The 15594-nt window shown below is 36.3% G+C and overlaps 1 protein-coding gene across 1 annotated transcript; it reads right to left on the reverse strand.

The window, feature by feature from the left end:
- Positions 1-13725: 13725 nt before the first annotated feature.
- Positions 13726-15209, reverse strand: LOC107588523 (retinol dehydrogenase 13-like). The gene is made up of 4 exons (XM_016276646.1): positions 14951-15209; positions 14419-14538; positions 14037-14241; positions 13726-13963 (listed from the first exon to the last, which is right to left on the reverse strand). The coding sequence occupies exons 1-4, from the start codon at positions 15171-15173 to the stop codon at positions 13858-13860; spliced, it is 654 nt and encodes a 217-aa protein (XP_016132132.1). The 5' UTR covers positions 15174-15209; the 3' UTR covers positions 13726-13857.
- Positions 15210-15594: the final 385 nt, after the last annotated feature.

Raw genomic sequence — 15594 nt, forward strand, 5'->3', positions numbered from 1 at the left:
ATAATGACCAGATGTTGCCATGCTGCTTTGAGGCTAGCATTTGACCTCAGCCACAAGATACTACAAAGCTGATTGAATTAAAAAATATGATCACAGGTTCTGGTCTTCTGAAATGCCAATTAAATGCCACTAAAGGCACTGAAATTACATGAGATTGGATAGTACAGGTTTAAAGGGGTCATATGATGCTGCTAAAAAGAACATTATTTGGTGTAATGAAATGTGTTTATGCGGTTTAAGGTTCAAAAAACACATTATTTTCCACATACTGTACATTATTGTTTCTCCTCTATGCCCCGACTTTCTGAAACGCCGATTTTTACAAAGCTCATCGGTCTGAAAAGTGAGGTGTGCTGTGATTGGCCAGCTATCCAGTGCATTGTGATTGGCCAAAAGCGTGTGACGGAAATGTTACGCCCCTTAACATACTGTGATGCCGTGTCCCGGCCGGAGCTACGAGACAAAAACATTAAAACCCATTATAAATGAGGCATTTGTTGGATCCAGTGGGGACATAATTACTGATTATGATGACTTATACTGTCTTTTTATGCGTCAGCATCTTCACGACATGGCGGCAGCAATAATACTACAGCGAGAATAAAAGTTATGCCTTCTGTCTTTGTGTGAACATTTGGGCGGCGTTAGGCAAATCTTCCCACATCGTGACATAGACATGTGGGGGCGTGTTAGAACGAGCCGTTTTAGGTAGGCGTGGTTGACTCTTAACTTTTATAAAGAATATCTCTTTGGATTTGAGACTTTAGTCTTTGCAACTTTACAGATCTTTTTTATGCACCAAGAGCTTGTAACACTCCAAAGAGAAAGGAAAAATTTAAATCGCATCATTTGACCCCTTTAAGAATGAGTAAATGATAACAATGTTCATTTTTGGATGAACTATCCCTTTAATTCTTTAAGTGCTGGAATTATAATTGAAATGTTAGCTGTGTTGTTATAAGGAGATGACGGGTTCTTTTCCCGTGTTTATGGTCTTCTCTCAAGTTTTCTTCATCCAAATGAAGCTAGATGTTTAGTAACTCTGACCACGTCTCATTGGCCACTCGCACAGGACAGAAACATATACTTAAGTTTAAAGGCAAGAGTTTTTGAGACTGGTTTAGGAGGTTTATAGCAGCCCAGAGTGAAAGTGGAATGTGAAATAAAGCCTTAAAATTCAAAGTGGCATTTCAACTGTGCTGACACAGACAAACAATCACGACACTCTGTCCCACATCCTCATTCCGCGGGGGCTGATTCGACAGAAAAGTAGCTGCAATAATAAAAGCCGCTCCACCCTAATTGGCTTGTTGTTTTAGTTTGGACAGGACAATGTGCAGCCTTAGGTACGCCTTTAGTGCTTACTTTTTAGTAAGTTAGTAGTATTTATCCTTCTTCACTGTATGTTTCTTTTCTCGTTTTATCATTTAACAGGGAAAATTTGTTCACTTTGACTGCATTCATTCTTTTTTTTTTATAATACAAAGTCAGGTGACTAACTTTGTGAAATATACCCATCACTTCAGAGAAAGACTGCTGGCTCTCTGTCATTTGTATTGTTACCTTACACTAGTCAATGAAACATTCAGTGAAACCTCATCTCCTTGACACTGATGAATCTACTCGTCAACCTTTGAGTGACCAGGTAGTAAAATGTTAGTGTAGAGTGAGTTGTGGAACTGTATCCTTTTTCAGACTTGTTGTCCCACTGACATTTTCAGGAAATATCAGACACAGGGGGTCTGATTTCACCACTTCAAAAAGCCCTGCGACACAGGAGCACTTTACTATCGAAAACATAACCAGGGTCAGGGTTAAGTCCATTTCACATTCTCTTTTCCGACAGGCTCTTGAACTGATTGATTTGATTGATTCAAAATTGCGCTGCGAAGGAAACAATATGACTGATGTTGGATACAAAAGAGCAGCTGCTTCTACATTTAGTTCCAGAACCACAACAGCATGTTGTTTCACTCTATTCATTACATCAGAGTTTCATGCAATGCTAATCGCATGGAGAATGGACTCTTGAGCAAATGTCCCAGCTTCGTTGGGATTATAAATGAAAGCAGGTGGATTTGGAAGTGTAACAGAGGTTACTGTGATATAAAACTGTTGCTGTCTTTCAAAGGTACAGAGCATTCTTTCTGTATTTGACTTAGATTCATATATCAAGCCAGTTATGCAACAATATTTACTGTTCTGTGTGCCCTGGGACAAAAAAAAACACAGCATTGGTATACTTTTGTATGGAAGGCCATTTTTGCCACTGAATAAAAAATAAAAAAGGTAATTACGACTTTTTATCTCACAATTTTTTCTCACAATTTTTGACTTTTTTTCTAAGAATTGCGAGATATAAAGTCAGAAGTGGGGAAACTCGCAATTGCAAGATATAAACTCTGTACAATATCTATACAATTCTGACTTTTTTTCACACAGAATTGCGAGATGTAATTTCCCAGTCGTATAGTCAGAATCAGAGGCGGACTTAACCATTAGGCAAAGGTAGGCGACCGCCTTGGGCCCCCAAAAGCCAAGGGCCTCCTAAAATGCTTTTTATATGCTGAGATGCGCGTTCAGTGCGGACGCACAAGTGGTTGCTCTGGTGTTCATTACCACGACAACCGTCTGTGAGTCCGCGTTTAACGTGCTTCTTGGCAAAAGTAGGGCGATGTAGAAAATGGGGACGGAATCTATTCATAAAAACGGAATTTACTGTGTAACGCGGAATGTGACGGAATGAACGGCACAGACGCGCGTTTCGTTTGCTAGTTTGCTATTTAAGCACCTGCAACGCTCGCGGTTGTCGTCTGTAGTAGTTAAATAGTATTTTTGCCATTTAATATTCACATACACTAGTCCATATCGCGGTTTGATTGAAGTGCACTGAATTGCATTTGATTTATTCATTCAATATTTGACGAATTCCGTGACATTGCTCGTTACACAGTAAACTTCTCTGGTGTAGCATTTTGAATGTACAAAAATTAAAGGGTTTGTTTAATTTTCATTGGAATAAAAGATAGATTAATGTTTTCGCCTTCATTTGATTACCAGAAAAATGAAAATACACAACACAGAATTTCTAAAAAATAAGTAAATAAAATTCAAATTTCATAGGGCCCTATTATTGTATACAAATTAATAAATTAAGTTGTTTTTATGAATTCAAGTAATTAGATATGTTTTTGATTAAACCATTAAAATGGAATACAGAAAAATAATCCTTAAGCATGTAAATTTATAATTTCCTTCAGTTTAATTTAAATGTGCAATTAAAATAAATAAAAATAAATGTATATTTTAAAGTTTAGAATTAGACAGCCTTGCGTTGTGTAGACAATTGCATAGTGAAAATTACCCCAACGCTACACCTCGTGTCCAACCTACTCTAATACTATTATAACCTGTTTAAATGTGAACAAGGGATTTACAACATTAAAGAAATCCTTTATTTATAACATGTACATGAAAAATCTAAAAGATTAGACACAACTATGGGACACGGTCGTGCAGCAGTGAGCAACAGTGAAAGGAACCTCAAGGTTGTAAATGTGTGAAATTGTATAGGGCCCCATTCCTGTATTTTGCCCGGGGCCCCCAAATCACTAAATCCGCCCCTGGTCAGAATCGTGAGATAAAAAGTCGCAATAACCTTTTTATTTTTTTTTATTCAGTGGCAGAAACGGGCTCCCATACTTTTGACCTTGTTCATAAAATGTGTAAAACTATTTAAATCTTAATTTCTAATTAAAATGATGCCACTTTAAAAAGAAATTTACTAAATACCACTGAAGTATTAAAAATATATTTTTTAAATTAATAATAACATTTAAATAATTAAATAATTAAAAAATAAAAACATTTCTTTATTAATTTTTTTAATTATTACTATTATTTATTTATATATTTATTTATATATTTATTTATTTTTACTGATTTTCCCCTGGGCCTGTAACCTGTATGAAATAACAGATGCTATTATTTTATTTTGTGTTTTTCAGTAACAAAAACTTGTCTGTTAGTCTCAGGGCAAGACGCTACTGTAATGCCTTACTCCAGTTAACACGAAAACCTGTGAAGAGCACTTTTGAGTGCAAAGTGTCATTAGCAATCTGAAGTGTCACATTACAACAGTCCAGTATATCCAAATGTTCACAAACAAGAAAAATCTGTTATTAATTCAATTAATGCTTAGTTCTACATATCCAATACCGGTGCAAGAGAATCTTCTGGTAGTTAGAGAGAGTTTTGGACAAAAGATGGATTGCTTGTGCTCTGACACACTCGTAGTTTTACCTGAAGGAGATACGACTGGATCTTGTAATGCTAGCCATGAAATTCAACTCTGGAGACCTATCAATTATAAAGTAGGCCAACGTCAGGGACCTTTAGTGACACTCTCTCCTGCCTGCTATCTCTCTTGAAAACATTTCGGCACTATTCAACAGAACAACAGAAGAATAGCGGCAGTTTCATTTTCCGAGTCTCACTGTGGTTTCAGGAAATAGCAGAAATGCAAACAGGTTTGTTCATTCTCTCTCTTAGCACCCAGATTTCTACATGCTTTGCATCACTGAACAATACAGTGGGGCAAAAAAGTATTTAGTCAGCCACCAATTGTGCAAGTTCTCCCACTTAAAAAGATGAGAGAGGCCTGTAATTTTCATCATAGGTATACCTCAACTATGAGAAACAAAATGAGAAAAAAAAAATCCAGAAAATCACATTGTAGGATTTTTAAAGAATTAATTGGTAAATTCCTCGGGAAAATAAGTATTTGGTCACCTACAAACAAGCAAGATTTCTGGCCCTCACAGACCCATCAAGGAGTTACTGAACCTTTGCTAGATCATGTAATATTCTAGAAACAATATCACATTTCATGCATAGGCACACAGTGAAATTATACACTATAATATTATTATAACTATCAGCATTTTATGACATAAGCATCATTCTTTTTATGCTTCGTTGCAATTTCTATTATATTCACTTCAGGCTTTAATAAGGATCTGGAGCCGGTATCAAAATCTGCCGTGCATCCTGTTCAACACTGTGTCATTTTAGGCTTGTATTTTAGCATTGCAGGTTTATGTGTGATCTGAGTGCCCCTCATTTATTATTTAAGCATCTTTTATTGGGTTGCACATTATTTATAAGCTTTAAAAAGGGAGCTGTGCCCTCTCACTCATCCTTTAGAGATCCTGTCTTGTCATTAGACCAATCCATCATATACCAGAAATAAAACTATACCATTTAGAGCAGGGGGTTTTAACCTTTACAGATCCAGGAAATCGAAGCAAACCAGTATCAAAAAGCTAGATGTGGTAACACTTCATGACAATTCTCAGATTATGTATTTAAATAGCTCAAAAATTTGGAAATGTCATGAAAAGACAGAACAACAATAGTCAGCGTAGAATAATCTAAGAAATCTCACAGAACGATTTTTCAGGCGAATCTCGCAAGAAATGTCCAAAAAAAGCAAAAACTCTCTAACATAATGTGAAAAAAATTGTCAATCCTACATATACTGTATATCATACCATTGCTGTATTGAATTTATTTGTGATGATTTGAATAAAAAATTTTATTTCTCATGTTATATTGTGAGAATGTGAAAGCCAAGTGTACTTAATTATAATGAAAATCATGTCACAGTGCAAAATATATATAATCCTGAAAAAATAATCATGGTTTACACAAAAATATTAAACTAATTTTTCTTGAGCACCAAATTATTTCTGAAAGATCATGTGACACTGAAGTAATGGCTGCTGAATATTCTGCCTTGCCTTTAATATATTCATATGGTAAAGTATTAAAATTTTAAAAATACTATAAAATATTACTGTTTTTTACTGCAGTTTAATGAAATAAATGCAGCACTGGTGAGCATAAGAGAGACCCCAAACTTTTTTATATTATCTTCCCAGACCCTCATAGAATGTTGAATATAGCTAAACATCTGTTTTTATAATTGGCTAGAGGTAATAAAAATCATTTTTATTCACTCAACATGCACATTTTTATATATCCAATAACAAAACCTAACCTGACTCTGCAAGAGCGGTTATACAATATTGTTACATTGGCACCACCTTGTCCAGTCAGTTCAAACCAGGTCACTGGGTTTGAGATATTGACCTGCTCCACTGCAGCACAGCTCTGTTGTGTGCCATGTGATCTTTCTCCATCACAGACAGGCACAGTTTTGTGTTTTTCCATTTAGCGCACAGTGTGGTCACTTGAAAATGTCTGCCGGCTACATTAGGTTAGATAACCCAGTCGAGGCTCTGGAGATCAATACAGACTTCTCTCTCACTCATTACAAGGCCTGTGATCATGCACCAAAGTCACAGTGACTTTCAGTCAACATCTGAGCTGGAAATGAAACACAAAATTTAAGATCGATTTTTTTTTATGAATCTGTCCTATCTGGAAAAAGATGTATGCGATTAATTTTGATTCAGTTTTTAATTATAAAGACACTTATTTTAGTTACTGTAGTCACTAGTAGTCAAGGATGAATACTCTTATTAATTGTGTGGTACCAGGTAAAATGTAAAAAAAAATGTGATTGTAAATACTAAATAATGTGAAATTCATAAGTCTGAACAATCCACATGATTTGAAGTATCATTCAATTTTAATAATTATGGCTAATCTGATAATCATAATGATTAAATATTGGGGCATTACTTTTTTTCCACACACAGCTGTAATTATGAGCATTCAGCACTCATTCTAAACACTAAAGGCCACAGCACTTGTTTTAGTAGTGAAATTGGTAAAGTTAGTGGTCAGTTAGTAGTTAGTGGTACACTGTTGTTGGGTTGTTCTCTAGTAATTACCACAATAAAAGGAATGTAGATTTACAGTCAGGAGCTTTTCTTCCTGTTCCATTTGAAAGATGTCTAAGAGGTTGATTAGGTCTAAATGGATAGGATTAAAAATGCATCAGTATTGATCATAATGCCGGGAAAGAAAGCCACAATAAATGACTATCACTCTTCCAAAATAACGATAGTCAGCATACAGTAAGCTCTAGAAAAAAAAGACATTTTTTTCAGATGCCTCATAAAAATGCCCATAAAATGTACAAGTCCATATAATAATAAATGATTAATTCAAAATTATTAAAATTATAAATTATTTAAATTGTGAAAGACATTTGTATAACATGTAAATATATACCATAATAGTATTTACTGCACAACTGTTCTCATTTATTGAACATTGATAGTAATAATAACTGTTTCTTGAGCAGCAAAACCTCAAACTTTTAAAAGGTAGTGTGTGTGTGTGTGTACTTGTTTATGGTACATCGTGGGGACCAAATGTGCTAGACAACTGCCGGAACATCAGAAAGTTTCATTGTTCAAAAGCACAACACAGTAGATACCGTGGATCCTTGTGTGTGTTTGTCAAGGCATACTGACCTGCAGTTGTAAATGCATGCAGCCAGCTGTTTCTAGCACTCATACTGTATTTGTGAGCATGCCCACATGTGTCTGTATAGCACAAAGCAGTCTGCAGTGATTACTGTACCCAAGCAGCTGCAAGCTGCCGTTAGAGATCAGCGTTAATTACACAGCAGCCCTGATCTGCCGCCTTCCTCTAAAAAGCCCAGCTTAAATTCTCATCAGACCACTGCAGATTCAGGCCATGTGAGAAGCTGCTGGGATGCTGGGTATGATTACGCTCTTGTTCTGTGTAACTTATCCTTCACAAAGAACAGCAAGGAAGAAGGATGTTTGAGGTAGATACCTCTCAGATGGATTTTTTTTTTGTATTTAAACTTATATCAATCTTTATCATATCAACATCAATATACTATTATATTTTTAATTAATATTTTTAATTAGTTTTTATATTTTCCATTTTTATTTTAATTTTACTAATTTTTGTTTTTTAAAAAATGATGGCTTTGAAACTATAGCTGAAATAAAATAATGTATATTTTTATACATATATTTTTATTGTATTTCAGTTAATGTTGTTTTTTTATGGTTTTAATTTTAGCTAATGATAATAACCCTGATCAGCATAACATAATAGTACTGCAAATATTTGATCATATTGTGTGACATTTCAATCGGTAACACATGCAAACACACAGCCAAGCTTGTTGATGTATTGGATGTAAGAACTTTTGACTTTTTAAAGGAGTCATAGGATGCCCATTTTCCACAAGTTGATATGATTCTTTAGGGTCTTAATGAAAAGTCTGTAACATAGTTTGGTTAAAATTTCTCAATGGTAGTGTAAAAAACACATTTTTTACCCTGTCAAAAACAGATATTTTCAAATCAAGCCGTTTTTGTAGCATTTTCCTTTAAATGTTAATGAGCTCTGCTGACCCCGCCCCTCTCTTCCGAGCTGCTCTCAGAGAGACTGTTTACTTTAGCCACATTCAACTTGCTAATTAGCACATTATTAGGAAAGGCGATTCACAAAGATTCATTACAAAACATTATACTCACTTATACGTAGATGAGGCTGGATCATGAATGATTCGCGCGAACATAGACGCATTTATGTAGATCGGGGGCGCATTCCCTTCAGAAACAATGTAATCCACTGCAAGTTCAGCGGCTCAGATGTCGGGAGTAAATGACGACTGCTATGTTCATTATTACATCCAACAACAGAACACCTCAATCGCTTAGGAGTCATTCTTGTCTACATCTGCTCCGGCGGTGAAACAATGGCGGACTGATGACAGTTCACTCAGGTCTGAGGTAAGACACCAGTCCAGTCTGTGCTGAAACGCTACTGTCAATCAAACTATCGTGGGAGGGGCCTGTCTGTGTGACGTCACACAGACAGGCATCTGAGATCAGCTCGATTTGAGAAAGGGGAAAACATTTAACCAGATTTAAAAAAAAAAAAAAAAAAACACTGGGTGGATTTTTATCATTATAGGATGGTTGTGTACACACACTGTCAACACACATTTCAGTTCAAACAACTTGTAAAAGTGCATGTAGCATCCTATGACCCCTTTAAATATTTTTTTCTCCATTCTTACTTACAGTTGCTCATATTTTATTTTGTAATGTAATTATTTTATTTGTATTTAAATGTATTTTGTATAATTTATCAAATATTAATTATTTTATTTTGGATTATTTACTTTATTAATTGCTATTTTTTAGGATTAAAAATGCATCAGTATTGATCATAATGCTGAAGAAAATATAGAACTATTGCTTTTCACCAAGGCACTACAAATTTTGATTTTAGTTTGGTTTAGTTACATATAATTCATTTTAGAAGTTAATGAAATGCCACATATTACCTCAAATTTGGGGTCTTGTTGTTGGCCCTGACAGCTATAGCGAAACAAGTACAAACACGCACATTTGTGTCTTCACAGATCTTAAAATCCTAAAGCAGGTGTATTTGCAGGGGGTTTCATGCTGAGTAAGCAGCCAGTGGATGACTGTGCTATCTCATCAGCTGTTGGTGATAACTGTCGGTTATCCTTCTCAGATTTCACTCTCCCACACCTGTTCTCGCCCCTGGCCCACCGCCCCGACATGCCCTCCACCTTCCCTCATGGTCGCAGCATGTTTACTGTAGTCGAATCCAAGATCAGGAAGATGAGCTCTCAGGTTTCAACGGACTGTTATGCATGGCGGTTCTCGCCAAACTGATTATCTCCCGAGATAAAAACAGTTCCTTTGTGAGCAATAGAGTGAGATATTCCTCATGTTATACCTCCCTCTCTGTGTCCCAAGGCTATTTTTATTAGTAGTTCCCTTTGTGCCAGCACCCCCTGGTTCAGATAGCTTTAGAGGTAGTGTGTGTGTGTGTGTGTATAGGGAAACTCATAAATAACAGAGAGACTAACGATGACCCCTAAGGCGGTGCAAATCAGACCGGCTTTCCCGGGAATGGAGTCCTGTACACTAGTCCTTTCTTTAGAATGAAAGACCAATCCGTGTACAATTATTATCGGGTCTGCTGCATTCCAGCACTAAATTGGTCAGAAAAACACAGCAGTTAAGCTGAATCAAATTCCCTCAGAGCTAGTGAAGGGCTGAATTTAATGGGGCCCCAAACAGACGAGTCAACAGAATGGGTCAGCAGTTGTCGTGACCCCTTGGCTCTTGGAGCCAACCACTCTGGGACTCAGGAACATGAAGCTTTTATGATCCTTTCAGTGCTCAACTGGTCTCCATTGAGGTTCTACTACGGCCCTCCCATTTCCCACAAACCCTCCCAAAAGCCTTATCAAGGCATAATGGATAGGGGGTTGCGCACAACATTAACCCCTGGGGCAAAACAAACAGAGATGGCCACGATGACGTCGTTTTATAAGAACACAGTGATTCAGAATTGTAGACTTGCTCATGTCTGTATTGTTAATGAAGAGCATCATAGTTTTGACTCACTTTTAAAAGGACAGTCATACAGGTTTGGAACATCATGAGGGTGAACTATCCCTGGTGTAAGTTTGTATTTATGTTTCACTGACCAGTATTATGGAAGCTTATTTCCATTACGGAATAAAAACTAAAAAAGGTAATTGCGACTTTTTTCTTGCAATTTCAAGTTTATACAGTTATCTCATAATTCTAACTTTTTCTCATAAATCTGAGTTTACATTCATGATTCTGACTTTTTTCTTAGAAGTGTGAGTTTACATTTCATGTTCTGACTTATTTGTCAGAACTTCAGAGTTTATATCTCACAATTCTGACTTTTTATTAGTATTCTAGGTTTACAATCTGTGATTGTGACTTTTTTTCTCAGAATTTTGAGTTTACATTTCACGATTCAGACTTTTCCTCAGAATTCTGAGTTTATATTTCTTGATTCTGACTTTTTTTCTCAGAATTCTGAGTTTATATCTTGCGATTCGGACTTTCTTAGCAGAATTCTGAGTTTGCATCTCATGATTCTGACTTTTTTCGCCCAGAATTCTCAGTTTACATCTCACAATTCTGTTTTATTATTTCTCTGAATTCTGTATATGCATGCAGTCAAGTCAGGTCAGGTCAGGTGTACAAAAAAAAACTGAATTGTGAGCCGTAAACTCAGAATCCAGGGAGAAAAAAAGTTAGAATTGCAAGATGTTAACTCAGAATTCTGAGAAAAGAAGAATTCTAATAAAAGAATTGAGTCCAAAAAAAAAGAAAGAAGCAATAACATTTGTATATTTTTATTCCATGGTGGAAATAAGCTTTATGACTTCAGATGCGAGAAGCGTCTCTAAAATTCCCCTAAAAAATGGACTTTCTTAGCAGAATTCTGAGTTTGCATCTCATGATTCTGACTTTTTTCGCCCAGAATTCTCAGTTTACATCTCACAATTCTGTTTTATTATTTCTCTGAATTCTGTATATGCATGCAGTCAAGTCAGGTCAGGTCAGGTGTACAAAAAAAAAACTGAATTGTGAGCCGTAAACTCAGAATCCAGGGAGAAAAAAAGTTAGAATTGCAAGATGTTAACTCAGAATTCTGAGAAAAGAAGAATTCTAATAAAAGAATTGAGTCCAAAAAAAAAGAAAGAAGCAATAACATTTGTATATTTTTATTCCATGGTGGAAATAAGCTTTATGACTTCAGATGCGAGAAGCGTCTCTAAAATTCCCCTAAAAAAAGGTCATCAGACCACACATTTGAATGCAAAATTCATATTAGTTACAATGCAAACTATACTCAGAGCAAACTGCACGAATGTCACATTGTACTACATCCACTGATCATATCAGCACATTATGGATATTCAAGAAAATGCAAATCTGTTCGATTTGTGAAACAAAGTTATTTTGTTTATATGAACAGTAAATTTTTGTTTAATTTTTTAGTTTAGCTTTAACTTATAATAATGTACAAGAGAAATGGCACATCTCCATTTAATGCTCTTCGGCGGAGACAGGCAGGTGCTGGGCATTTCCCACAGGGGCCACACATGCAGAGTGCTCATTGATTGGGTTCAACTCTTCACGAGCATTACGGTGCTATATGATGGAATGAGTTTAGTGAATTATGCTCTTTGTTGACCATAGATGATGTGCTAATGCTACAAGCTAAATTAGGTTGGGAGTTGATGGTTTGATTGTCCCAGCAATGGTTTTCTAATTGGAAATCCTCTTTATTCTCTGTTGCAAAGCACTCAGAAATGACTGAGGGTGTTGTGCATTATCATGCCTTGAAGTCTCTGATTAATCACTTTTTTTGACTAATCATGTTTACGTGAAATCTTTGTCCTGTGCCCGCTATGTGCGACACTATACACATCATTACCAGTCACTTATTATCAGTAATGGGCATACAAAGAAATGAATACAAGAAAATGACTCAACTATTTGGAAGCCAACTTCACACACAAATGATTCCCTGGAGGAAACTCTTAGGGACAGACTTGTTGTTTGCTAGCAGGGAAAATCATAGCAATAATATAAATAAAAATGAATAACTATGAAATGGCAACAAATGGGTTTTTTAAAAATAGAAAGCAAAATAATCAGACAACTTTAAAATAGAATTTATGGAATTTAGTGACATTGTTAATGTCAATCAAAATGAAAAAAAGCAAAATTAAAGAAAGAAAAATAGGAGCTGGACTGTTTTATATTGACTGTTGAGTCATTGTTACATTACTGCAAATGTACAACCACATCACAAGGCGATCATGTGATTCAGTCTCTGCTTCTTTCCATCACATCATATATTTCCTTTCAATTGACCTGCAGTGCTCCATTGTGAAAGGATACAGTTTCATAATTTAGGTAGGGGGAATGCATAGCATGGCAAGTGTTTCCAAAAGCACATCTTCATCGCCATCTACTGGTTAAATTATATATAAATTATAATAATTACAATCTATATAAATAGGTATGCACATACTGGACTCACTACAGCTGTAGTTTCTTTTTTAAAGATTCTTTGTTCTAATAAGATATAGACACAATGTAAAATGTGCTAGAATGGACACTATCACATCATCAAGAATTAATCCTGAGACCAAAGCTTCTGAAAAACCTAATTCATTGCTGGAGGGTTAACAAACAATCCACTCTTTGCTTTTTGCTCTTTCCCTAAATCTGTCTATGTTTAATATATCTGACATATGTACAGATGATAAGAATGTGATCTTTATTTATTTTTATTTTTTAGAAAACACAGCAAGGCAGCTATATTCTCTGAGACTTTTTTGTTGATTATCCTTTTCCAAAAAAAAAAAAAAGGCTGATAAATAAATAAATGTAATCTTCTGATGCAAATCATGTAATTTGCCTCGACACTATTTCTGTCATGACTTCACATCTGTGGCCACCTCACTGGTCAGAGTTTGGGGTGACAGGTATCACCACTAGTTGGAGTGCTTACAGTCAGGAAGAGTGTAGTAGTATGACCAAGCAACAAGCGGCAACTTTCCGGTCTCACTCCTGAAACCAACAAGGAAGTGACTAAAACTGCAATTCATTGACTGGCCGCTAGAGGCTGGCTCCAAAAGGGAGTCAGTCCCATAGACTCCCCATGTTAAAATGGCCAACTTTACAGCAGAATTTTTTTTTTTACAGACTGGGACAAAAAGTGGTTTTGGTCTATATAGCTAATTTTGCCCTTCATGACAACTGTGAGGGGAGTTAATTTTTTTATAACTCATCCGTTTAAATTATATTAAGTTTTAAAGTTCTGCATAATTAAGGGCGTGGTCACTTGACTGACAGGTGGATTGCCGCTGCTGTCACCACTGTCGAGCTAGGTGGGCGTGGTTTCAGCGACGGCCGGCTCCGCCCACTTTAGGCTTCACAACCGCTCTTCGGAATCCTACGGGTGATGTCACGGACACTACGTCCATGTTATTATACAGTCTACGAGTATGACGTATCAGTGGCGGATGTTTAGTCCAACCAGCCGAGCACTTTCCTCCCACAACCTTCTTGCCACTTCATCATCTTTTCCTTCTGGTGCAGGGTCTTTTTCAGCACAATCACTGCACAAACACATATACACAAGACATTCTGAGTTTACAAATGACTGACAAAGTGACAAATTATTGCATTTACCTGAAGTAGCAGCCAGACTTGCTCTCTAAGCCCTCAGTGACAGCGCAGTAGATAGAGGTCTGTGCACCCTGCCAGGGAGTTTTCATCAGCAGAATACAGGGCAGAGACAGTATAATCTTCAGCACTGGGAACCGTACCAGAATATGCCTAATCAGCTCTGTTCGAATCACTCCTGGATGCAGGCAGTACGAGGAAACTCCTGTACCTATGAGTATTCATGTAATTGCTTTATTTGTATATGAATATGCCACAAACTAGATTGCACATGGCAACTGACACAGTATGAGACAAAACTAACCAAGTCGGAACACTAAAACATAGAATACTCTTTACTTTTTGCTTGCAAATTGTTTGCTATACCAAAAACTGCAGTATATTTTACCTTTCATTCTTCGTGCAAGCTCTCTAGAGAAAAGTACATTGGCCAGCTTACTCTGTTTATAGCTGAGCAAAGGACTGTAAGGCCTTTTGTCAAAGAACAGGTCATCAAATTCAATCTTTCCTGTTAGAAAAACAGTGACAAATATGGATATTTATTGACTCAAAGGTTTCCATCCTTGTGGCATATTTACTTTAATCAAAACTACTGTTCAGAAGTTTAGGATCAGTAAGATTTTATTTTGTAAAGGAATAAATACTTTTATTTATTATGTATATTTATTATGTATGTATATATATATATATTCACAATATTACTGTTTTTACTGTATTTTTGAATCAAATAAATGCATTTAAAGGCAAAACTATTTTTACAGACCCCAAAATTTTGAATAGTGGCGTATTTTCCATAAATATAAGCAAAGATATAATATAGTCTGGTCTAAAAAAAAAGTCTTAATTTCTTATCTTAACATTCTTATATCTTAAAATCTTAACATTCTGAGTATTTCTGATTTTTAATCAAGAGAAATTACCACCAACATGTGCAATACTGGACAAATTAACTACGCGGCTGGGGTGGGATCTCTTTAGCATTCCTAACAGTAGATTGGTCAGAAGAAAGTGTCCCAAGTGATTGACAGCCAGCTGTGTCTCAAAGCCATCCTCTGTGGTCCACTTTGGACACATCATAACACCTGTCAGAAAAAAAGGAACTTTAAGATCTGTCTCTGTAACCCTTGCTTTTAAAGGTCCCATGTTGTCAAAACTGAAATTTCCTGGCTTTTTTCATGATAACTGAGGTCTAGGTGCTATGTAACTACCATATAAGTTTCAAAACAGTCAGTCCACAGTAAAATTCACACAACCTGCATAAAGTAGCTGTGATTTTTCATGAACCGTTGTGACTTCCATAAAAAGTTGACTCAGAACTACACAGTCACCGCCTTCAGTCACCACCCCGAGAACCGCCCACAGTCCCACTCTCCTTTTGCCAAACCTCCAGACAACATCACGTCCATGCTTTTGCTGAGCAACAACAACATGGAAACTTTAACCACGAAACCAGATCGGCCGACCTGTAACGTTACACTCTCACTCAAAGGATGGACGATCTGACAGGATTGTTACTCTGAGGTGGATCACATCTAACGTGTAAAGTAAAGACAACCTCACCGTG

The sequence above is a fragment of the Sinocyclocheilus grahami genome, unplaced genomic scaffold (genome assembly GCF_001515645.1).
Source record: "Sinocyclocheilus grahami isolate Dianchi unplaced genomic scaffold, SAMN03320097.WGS_v1.1 scaffold104.1, whole genome shotgun sequence".
Taxonomy (NCBI): domain Eukaryota; kingdom Metazoa; phylum Chordata; class Actinopteri; order Cypriniformes; family Cyprinidae; genus Sinocyclocheilus; species Sinocyclocheilus grahami.

Excerpts from the sequence above, each read along its gene's own strand:
- LOC107588523 (XM_016276646.1), bottom strand. The coding sequence starts at position 15,173 with ATGGGACCTTTAAAAGCAAGGGTTACAGAGACAGATCTTAAAGTTCCT. Across the intron at positions 14,539-14,950 it reads CAGTATTGCACATGTTGGTG|GAAAGATTGAATTTGATGAC; the intron begins GTAATTTCTCTT and ends TTTTTCTAACAG. Across the intron at positions 14,242-14,418 it reads GCTTGCACGAAGAATGAAAG|GTACAGGAGTTTCCTCGTAC; the intron begins GTAAAATATACT and ends GAATACTCATAG.